The following is a 9,936-nucleotide window of genomic DNA, read 5'->3' as shown; positions in this document are numbered from 1 at the left end:
TGCTTTACCATAGCAGACCCCCTGATCTTTCCAGAAGCTCTACTTGGGACTTCCTCTTGGAAGAAGTGCAAACGTATTGCCTTACGAAGGGTTGCGTGTATGCGTGCTAAGTCACTTCAGTTGTGTCCAGTTCTTTTTGCGACCCCATGGACTGTAGCCCACCAGGCTCCTGTATCCATGGGATTCTCCAGGCAAGAATACTGGAGTGGGTTGCCATTTCCTCCTCTAGGGGATCTTTCTGACCCAGGGATCGAACCCGTGTGTCTTACATCTCCTGCACTGGTTTGTGGATTCTTTCCCACTAGCGCCACCTGGGAAGGCCCTATGAAGGGTTAGATTAAGTCATTCATGTGAAGGGCTAGTTCTTGGGGAGGGTGTGGCAGGATATCACCCCGGCATCCTTTATTCACAGTATCGGATGTACGTTTTACCTTGTCCAAAACCGAGCTCCCTCCTCATCCCTTATCCACCTGGCTCCCCTCCCTTTAAGTGGTCCATCTCAGGGAATGGCACCTCAGAGTGCTGCCTTCTCAGGGAAGCCATCCCTCACCCCTACAGTAGCCGCAGTCACACTGCTATATCTCCTAAATGGGTCTCTCGCTGAGAGATCACAGACAGATGCTTTGTGGGGGCATAGTGGTCTAAAACCCTCCCATACAAGTTTAATGTTTAAGCAGTTGTCACTGACAGGCACCATACTGACAGGCACAGACAAGTTTTTAGGCACAGACAAGTTTTTATTACTTTGTCCTGCATGTAGATCCCAAGAAATATAAAAACATCTCCAGAATTAGTCAAAGGAACCACTCTCCCCACCCCCAACCAGCTCCTTCCCTCCCTGGATGGGCTCAGATATGGGTGCTGGGAGCAGGTTGCAGGCCACCTCTCTATATCCATTGAATAATTATGTTCCATATAAAAATAGATCTGTAGAGGGCTCCCAAGGAGCCATCAGCCCACATCACACCGGCAACCTGTGCGGGGCTGAGGCTTGGGACCCGTCAGGATGCTGGGACCTCACTCCTCAAGGGAAGGGAGGTCTACCCTGGACACCGAAGTCCTGCCAACACAGCCAGGGGACTCTGCAGAACAGCTGCTGGTGGGGGATACCCTGGCCCCCAGAGCATGACTGATGCAGCTGCAGATGGGGTGAGGCTCCCTCCACCAAGACGGGGTGCTGGCGTGTCCTTTCCAGGCTCTCCTGGGGGCAGTGGGGGCAGAGTCTAGAGGGCACTGGCAAGGGACCCTCCAGCTCTGTCCAAGGGAGAAGCAGTGTCTCAGCCTCTCCTGGCACCCCCAGGACACTGAGCTGAGACAGGTGCTCAGGAGATGGAGAGCGGGACTGGGGGACTCCTGCCATGCTGGCAGGATGAGGCTAAAGGCACTGTTGGGAGGCCCCACCCCCACCACGGAGCACTCCCAGGGATGCACTGCCTCCTCCTTCCTCCAGGATGCTCTGCAGGCCCCTCTGCTTGGACTCCTTTTGTCCTAGGCCCTCCATCAACCCTAAGAGCCCTCCCCCGGCTCCTCCAAGGTCTCATTCAGTGGATGCATCAGACTCAGCCAGGGAACTTTCCCAGACACCCCTCCATATACACACATCAAGAGTGCCCATCTGCCCCTCCGGCCCACCAGCCCTCAGGCCCCAAGGTCTGCCAGCAGGGGGCGTGCACTACTTCCTGGAGCCTGAGCTTATCTCCCTGCCTCGTCTGGCCCCTCCAAGGGCTGGCTGTGTCTCCTTCACCCCATCCTGTAGCCCTTGAACCATTCCCACCCCATCCCATCCCACCCACACATAGCCACACCCCAGAGCAGGTGTATGTCAGGGGTGACCCTATCCAGGGCCAGTTGCCTTCCTGCTGTCCTATGAAAGCCCTGGCCTCATGATCACTCCCACCTCCAGGAAGCCCTCCTGGATGAGGAGCTCTGGAGTCAGCTCAGCGCAACCACTCCTGCCAAAGCCCCGCAGAAGAGGACCCAGAGGGAAGAGGCATTTCATGAGGGCTGGGTGGTACAGGGGATGAAGCTTCCAAAAGAGAAGAGTCACCTCAGAGTACCCCTGGGCTGCCTCAGGGAAGAGTGTTGGTGACACACAGAGGACCAAGGACTCTCCAGAGCCACACTCTGGATCAGGAATTGGGCCCATGGGCTCAAGCCCAGCTCTGGTCCAGACTCCTCACTGAGCCTTGGTTTTCCCGCCTGTATGGTAAGGACTGAACTGGCCCATTAGAGAAGCTCCTTCTCTGAGAGTCACTATCCCCAGGGCTGGGAGCAAAGCTCTTGGAGTCCTGGACAGAAAACCTCTATCCTCATGTTCCTCCCAGATGTCCTGGCCAGTGAGTTTATAAAAGGAATGCAAAGTAGTAGGGGACACCTAGTGGGACCTCAGGAGAGCACTGGGACCCTCACCCAGAATGGTCTGCCCAAGGGTGGGGGAAGCAGAAATCAGCTCCTGAGTCTGGGGTCCTCAGGGTCCAGCCCCTGAGCTCAGCACCACCTCTGCCCGCCTGGGTCTCACGACCAGGGTCCAGACATGGCCCAGCTGGACCACAGGGAGCTGAAGAGCCATGGCCCACAGGACGGGTGGTCCTTGCTAGATCCCAGAGCAGCCCGTTCCTCAGGGACCCATGCTGCCCGCTGGTCTGAGGAGAAATGCGGCACCCTTTGGGGTGGGCCCCAGACTCCAGTGGGTGCGGAAGACAGAAGGGCATGACCCAGGCCATTTAAAGCTATGTCTTCCTCCCTGCCCCTGCCCACCTTGGTCTCTGTGACCCTGTATTTCCTCCCACTGTTACCTCAGGGGTCCTCCCCAGGATTTGAACCTTTTTTCTAGGTGGGGACTGAGTCAGCCAAGGTGCTCAGACCGGGGGCAGTGAGGGGAACAGGCAGGGAAGTGGGAAAGACTGCGGCTCCACACAAGCTCTGGGCTCTCCCCTCTGCACAGGTGGAACACAGCCAGCAGGGGTCCTGGGTGGGGCTGGGGGCTGGCAGCCCCCCTGGGGTCCGGGCTAGAAGAGTGGGGCTGCTCACACCTGCACCCCCCGGCCCTGCAGCTGGAGCACCCGGGCCCGAAGGGCGCCGATCCCGCTGAGGAGGTCCTCCCGGTGTTCCGCCGATGAGATGCCCAGGCTCACCAGGTCCCTGGAAAGAAGGCTGGTCAGATCTAGCTGGCTCATCCCCACCGTCTTCTCTCCCTTCCAGTCCACTCCCCAGGGAACAACCCAGAATGAGGACAAGCTGGGCCTCCCATGCAGGCAGGGGCAGGGCTCCCCGGCTCCTCAGACTCACTGGGCAGTCATGGCGGCCACGGCCTCCAGGCTCCCATAGCCCGCAGCAGCGAAGCTGTCTTTGTAGCGGCCCAGGTCCAGGGCCTCCAGCCATGCGCCCACGGAGCCAAAGGAGGGGAAGGTGGAGAAGGCACGGTCCGCCAGGGGCGTGGGAGGCCTGGGGCAGGGGGTGAAGGAGCTGTGGTCAGTCGACAGTAGGGATCTGGGGCTCAGACCCAGTCACTCTCCTGAGGAGCGACCATCTGAGAAAGGACAGGTGATGTCATCTGAGAAGATAACGGATGGGTCATCTGAGGACAGGCTATCTGAGAAGATGACCGAGTCCCAGGGCAGGCCTGGCTCACACAGGGTTCCAGGTGTTCTCAGAGCCAGGCGGGGGTTCACGACGCTAGGGCAGGTGGAGAGGCTGTACAGGAGCCAGCTAAAGGCACCGGGAGGGTCTGGAACAGTCTGGGGTAGGGTATACGCAGGCGAGCTGGGGAGGTGACTCATATTATCCGAACTACAGACTCGTTAGGACTATCACATTTACTTACGTGGTCACTGTACCCGGGATACCCGGGTCAAAACCCAGGACAAGCAGAAATGACTGAGATGAAAGGCTGTATGTGCCTAAGGCATCTACCTGGGGCACCTACATGGGGTGGGGGGGCACGCGTGGACAGGCGAGAGTTCGGCTGTGTCGGCACAGTTGGGAAGGCACCTGGGACAGGTGAGGTGATGCTGTACCTGGCACAGGTGGTGTCAGCACACTTCGGGGGCTCTGGGTCCTGCATCATCTTGCTCAGGAGGCCGTGGATCTGGGAGAACCTGGGCCGCTCACCCGGGTCCTTCTGCCAGCAGGCAAGCATCAGTCGGTGCAGTGGGGAGGGGCAGTTCCTGGGCGGCGGCAGCCGGAAGCCATCCTCCACGGCTTTGATCACCTAGGCCGTGGCGGCAGTGGGGGAGTGGTGGGCAGACAGGAGGTTTTAGGGCCCCCAGTACACACACTTACCCCATCCCCAGGAAGACTCAAATGGCCAGGCAGGGACTGGAAACAGACAGTAAAGAAGGGCCTGGGGCTAGGAGGACAAGGGTTCATGGGCAGAGGTCAGGGAGCTGGGGCCTGAGGTCAGAGGGCAGCAGGATCAGAAGGCCAGGCATTGGAGCCACCGCAGCCACTCACATCTTGGCCAGACATGTCCCAGTAGGGCCGCTCTCCGAAGGCCATCACCTCCCACATGACGACACCGAAGCTCCACACGTCACTGGCGGAGCTGAAGTGGCCAAACTGGAGCGTCTCGGGGGCGGCCCACAGTGCCGGGCTCCGGCCACTCTGCGGGCAGGCGGGCCAGCCGCTCAGGGGCAGGAGGGGCCGGAGTCACAGCCAGCGTTCCCCACCGGCAGAGCGCCTCGGGGTCCCACCCCACCTGCCTGCCCACAGCTGCTCATCTAAGGGAGAACCCACAAGGCGGCCGCAGGCGAGGCCCATGCTGGCATGGACAGCTGGAGGGAGGGGTGGGAGTGGGGGAGAAGGGGAACGCAGGGAAGGGCTCCCTCACCATGGTGGTGTAGACCGCCTCTGCTCGGTCCCGGGGGCCCCGGCCGAAGCCGGAGATCTTGCAGACGAGCTCGCTGCTGACTAGCACCCGGCGTGCCGCCAGGCCCCGGTGGACGTAGCCCATTTCCGACAGGTACTTCATGGCCGACGCCAGGCCGGGCAGCAGCCCCATCAGCTGCGTGGCCACCAGCTGGCCCTCATGCCGCTGGGAGGGAGGAGGGGATGGAGGCCGGCTGCACCCTCGCTTCCCTGGTGCTGTGTGACCCCAGGGAAGTCACTGGCCTTCTCTGGGCTTCAGCTGTCTGCGTCACCTGCCAGGTCAGCCTGGCCAGAGGGCATCTCTACAGAGGATGAGGCCAACCCCAAGTCCCACCAAAGGGAAAAGTGAGGGACCAAGAGAACCTCAGTCATCGGTACCCCTTGGGGCCCAGGCCACTCACCCTGAGGAAGCCATCCAGGGCCCCATGGCTCATGTATTCGGTGACAATCATCAAGGTGCTTCCTGTGCTCAGGGAGGGGGACAGATATGCTCAGGTGCCTGCTGCCCTCCGTGAGTACACGTGCTCCCCACTCCTCGCCCCGCGCCAAGGTGGCCTGGACCGAGGCCCAGCTCCCTGAGTCTCGCCCCTCTCCTGCCTGCCCTCTTCTCCTGAACAGCAGGAGAGGTGGCGTCTGAGGGGGACAAAGGCCAGGGTGAGGATGTGCAGCAAGTTAGCTGCAGAAATCACCAGGGATGCCCTCCCAGAGTGTCCCCGCACATCCAGAGATCACGCAGGGTCAGAGGCCACTTGAGTCAGTGATAGAGAGCTCAGCTCCTCTCCCCAGGCTGGGCCGTGCCGGGTTCCCTCCCAAGACTGAGCAGAGAGGGCCTGGGGGCGTGGTGCACCCCACTTCCCACACCGCGGACTCCTCCCACTCCCTCCACCCATGCTGGCGGGGCACCGGCCTTACCTCGGGTGACCACACCCTCCAGTCGCACCACGTGGCTGTGGTCGAACTGGCCCAGGGTGAGGGCCTCGGCCAGGAAGCTGAGCCTCTGCGAGTCGGAGCAGCCCTCCCTCAGCGTGTGCACGGCCACGGGGAGTTCCTGGCGGCCCGGGAGCTGCAGGCAGCCACAGCACAGCTCCCCAAACCGCCCTGGGGGAGAACAGCACCTCAGACACCCACCGGAGGCCGCGGCCTTGGCCAGCCCGGGCAGGGTGAGCAGCTTCTGGCTCACGGGCCCTTTCTGGCCTGGGACTCGGGGCTCCTGAGTTCAAATCCTGGTGAACTGAGTACTGACCGTCTGCTCTGCCCCTCCTCTGGCCTCAGTTTTCTCCTCTGTGAAATGGAGAGTCCTCCCTGCCTCCCATGGTGGGAAATTCCAAAGCCTCAAAGGAAGGACTATGTGCGTGCCAGCACATCAAAGGTGTGCTGGGAGACCATGACATCTATTCCACCACGCTGCCCCTTTCCGGCCTCTGCCCAGTGAGTCTGCCGACAGTGCTGGGATAGAGTGTTGGGCTCCTGGTGAAAGTGCTGCCTTCTCAGCACAGGGGCAGAGAGCTTGCAGACACGAAGCAAGGAAGCCAGGGCACTGATCGTGCGAGAGCACTCACCCGCTAGGAGCCAGGGCCTGGGCTAAGCACTGGGACGCTCCCACAGCATCTCTGAGGCAGATATCATGCCCATTTAACATATAAGAAGCTGAGGCTCAGAGCAGAAGACGGACGAGCCCCTGGTCAGTGGCAGAGCCAGGGCTAGAACTCAGGTATGCCTGGACCCCAAGCTTGCAAACACCCCTCCCCATTGGGCCTTGAAAGCCTGGGACCAAACTTATGCCAGTGGCAGTCTGCAGAGCCAGCTCTGAAAGAGCCTGAAGGGAGAGAGTTCTGACCTTAGGGGCAGGCAAAGGGTAGGAAAGCAGGCTCACAGATTCCTCTGCCACTTCCCTCCCTGGACCCTGGTGGGCAGAGGCCCAGCTTGATGTGGAGGCGGGGGCTTCCTGGACAGTATGGGGACTGGATGAAGGCCAGGCCTGCAGAGATAGTGGCGGGACTTGGAGTGGAGGCAGGCTAACAGGATAGATTGGGGTGGGATGTAGGAGGGGCTTTCAGGGAGGGCTAGCAGGGGGTAGAGGAAGGGCTTCTCCACAGACAAGGATTCCCCGGGTGCCCAGTTTGCCTGTTCCAAGGCTCTTCTCCAGTGTGACGCTTTTCGCATCCAGCTCCTTGGCAAACAGATGCACGGCCTGCAGCGGGTCCCCACAGCTCTGGGGATCTACGAACGTGCGGCGAGTTGGGACTTTGACTGGCAATGAGGAGAAAGAGATGGGAGTGAGGAAAAGGGCCTCCGTGCTTGGAGCAGTGGGGTGGGGGAGGGGAGGTATCCAAGGGCTGAGCACCATAGAATTGATGCTTTTAAACTGTGGTGTTGGAGAAGACTCTTGAGAGTCCCTTGGACTGCAAGGAGATCCAACCAGTCCATCCTAAAGGAGATCAGTCCTGAATATTCATTGGAAGGACTGATGCTGAAGCTGAAACTCCAATAAATACTTTGGCCACCTGATACAAAAAACTGACTCATTAAAAGACCCTGATGCTGGGAAAGACTGAAGGCGGGAGAAGGGGACGACAGAGGATGAGATGGTTGGATGGTATCACCGACTCAATGGATATGAGTTTGAGTAAACTCCAGGAGTTGGTGATAGACAGGAAAGCCTGGTGTGCTGCAGTCCATGGGGCTGCAAAGAGTCAGACATAACTGAGCAACTGAACTGAACTGAAACACGGGGAGTCAGGAAGAGGACTGAGGAAGTAAGGTGAGGTGGTGCCCGCCCCACCCTGGGCCAGGCCCAGACAACTCACAGTGGAAATACAGCTCCTCCTCATCATGAGCGTCCCGACCTCCTTTGCCATAGCTGCAGGGCCTGGGGTAGGGGGTGGGAGTGGGGGTGTCCACAGTCATCCTTTGAGCCAGGCTGTCCTAACCCTTCCCATCTTACCAGCACCCAGGGTGGCACCTCTTTGTCCCTCCAAAAGGACAAGGTCTGTGCCCCAGGGGAGGGACCTTCTTGTCCTGTGGGTCTGGAAGCTTCTCCCCCCAGCACACATGTAACCCCAGCCCCCGACCTAACCACTCACCCCCTCCGCATTCCTAGTTATTTTCACTTTGAGATGCCATGAATTCTTGCAATTCCAGAGACACCCAAATCCATGCCCTGACTTCAAGTCCAAGCTGCCTCCCTGCCTACAGCTGAACACAACAGGCAGGCCTTGCGCCCAGGGGCAACTTCCAGTCTAGTCAAGAAAACAGACCTTGAGAAGGAACCACAAGCCCACTCACAGGTCCGAGCAAAGGAGAAGGGCGGTATGCTGTGGGAACATGGAGCTGAGACAGGGTTGAGACCATCAGGGATGGCTTCCCGAGAGAGGCCACCGTGGGCCAAAGGACTGCATCATGATCAACAAAGTCATGGGCTGGCAACTGGGGGGCCCCTGAGGCAGGGTCTTGCAGGCCCACATAAAGACTTTGGTTTTATTCTGGGGGTGGGGAAGAGGAGAGCCCCAGGGGGAGGCAGCTTTGAGCAGGGGAGTGCCACGGTTCAATTTGCACTTTAGAAAGATCATCCCAGCTGCTGCTGTTGTCCCTGCAGGAGATGGCAGGAGATGGCTCAGGCTACGGGGTGACCAGGGATGGAGAAAAGTAAGAATGACATTGAGGTGACAGGGCCACGGGGCTTGGGGAAGGCTGGAGGTCAGAAAGGGAGAGGGCAAAGGTAAGAACCAATGTAGTGTTCCAGCTTGCCCAGTGAAGCGAGGCAGGCACCGTTTACCAAGGTGGAGCGATGACAAGTTCCCGTGTAGAAATCCGAGTTTGCAGCACCTCTGGGATAAGCAGGGCTGATCAGTGAGCAGGGAGTTAGCTACGTGCGGCGGGGGTGGGGGGTGCAGTTTAGAAGAAGGGTCTGCTCTGGAGATACAAGTTCTAGAGCTGGGGGCCTTGTCCAGGGAGAGGAGGGAGCCTGAGAAGTGGGACGGGGAACAAGTCTGAGGACCCTCCCCCCACCGCCCATCTAGAGATAGGGGAGAGGAGAGGAGGGCTTCCCTGGTGGCTCAGATGGGGAAGAATCTGTCTGCAATGCAGGAGACCCAAGTTCAATCCCTGGGTTGGGAAGATCCCCTGGAGAAGGGAATGGTTACCCACTGCAGTATTCTTGCCTGGAGAATACCAGGGACAGAGGAGCCTGGTGGGCTACCGTCCATGAGGTCGCACAGAGTCGGACTGAGTGACTAACAACACAACAGAGAAGGAAGCCACCGAGGATACTGTGAAAGAGCCACCAGAGAAACTGGCGGGAAGTAGAAGGGAAATCGGGGGCAGAAGGTGGTGGGGGTGGTGATGTCACAGGAAGCAAGGAAGGAAACAGGATCAGAAGAGCAAGGTCACGTGAAGACTCAAGGGGGAGAGCTGAGGGAGACTCGAGAGAGATGGCCACATGTCGATGCCAGTGGAAGCGATCACGCAAGATGGAGTGGTCATGACCGCGGTCCCCTGCGTGGGCTCTGGAATCTGATGCCACGGACCAACTCCCTAGGTCCTTCCTTCACTGTCTGTGGATCAGATGGCTGGTTTTCTCTTTAATATGATTAGGATCAAGACAGCCCTGCCTGATCACACTGGCGCCAAGAGCTTACAAAGCACTCAACAAATGTTAGCCAGCATATAGAGAAGAAGTAGATGGGATCAATAGTAAGGGCTCCTGAGCAAGTAGGAAGGGGTGGGTTTCACTAACAGGTAGAAGGACTGATCCCGGCTGGAAGGATGGCACTTCCTCTCGAGAAACGGAGGGAGAGGATGGATGCAGAGACAGGCAGGTGTGCCTGACTCAGTGGTGCAGGCAAAGAGCAGGTGCAGCAGACACAGCTGGGAGAGTGAGCTGCAAGGACCGGCAGTCTGCAGGGCACAAGCAGAACTGGGCTGATGGCCTGGTCCTCATCAAGAGACGAGAGCGCGCAGCGGAGGCGGAACAGGAGCGAGGGTCTGTGGAAATGAAGTCAAAGACCCCAGAGGCCAAGGGCTGGGGCAGGTTGTCCAATGGCTAGTGAGGTCATCCAGTGTGGGAACAGG

At 59.2% G+C, this 9,936-nt stretch overlaps 1 protein-coding gene across 1 annotated transcript in view; it reads right to left on the bottom strand.

Moving 5' to 3' along the window:
- Nucleotides 1-716: 716 nt before the first annotated feature.
- The window catches only part of EPHA10 (EPH receptor A10), a 42,725-nt gene continuing 33,505 nt past the window's right edge, over nucleotides 717-9,936 (bottom strand). The window contains exons 9-17 of the mRNA XM_040231699.1: nucleotides 7,674-7,735; nucleotides 6,991-7,116; nucleotides 5,779-5,964; nucleotides 5,268-5,329; nucleotides 4,829-5,032; nucleotides 4,453-4,602; nucleotides 4,017-4,210; nucleotides 3,289-3,444; nucleotides 717-3,141 (exon numbers count right to left, since the gene is read on the bottom strand). Of these exons, the coding sequence (XP_040087633.1) occupies nucleotides 3,027-3,141; nucleotides 3,289-3,444; nucleotides 4,017-4,210; nucleotides 4,453-4,602; nucleotides 4,829-5,032; nucleotides 5,268-5,329; nucleotides 5,779-5,964; nucleotides 6,991-7,116; nucleotides 7,674-7,735 (1,255 nt within the window). The 3' untranslated portion in view covers nucleotides 717-3,026. The remainder of the gene's footprint in view (nucleotides 3,142-3,288; nucleotides 3,445-4,016; nucleotides 4,211-4,452; nucleotides 4,603-4,828; nucleotides 5,033-5,267; nucleotides 5,330-5,778; nucleotides 5,965-6,990; nucleotides 7,117-7,673; nucleotides 7,736-9,936) is intronic.

The sequence above is a fragment of the Oryx dammah genome, unplaced genomic scaffold (assembly GCF_014754425.2).
Source record: "Oryx dammah isolate SB20612 unplaced genomic scaffold, SCBI_Odam_1.1 HiC_scaffold_28, whole genome shotgun sequence".
Taxonomy (NCBI): Eukaryota; Metazoa; Chordata; class Mammalia; order Artiodactyla; family Bovidae; genus Oryx; species Oryx dammah.
Note: the sequence above shows the minus strand (reverse complement) of the source record. Positions and strands in the feature narration are given on the sequence as shown.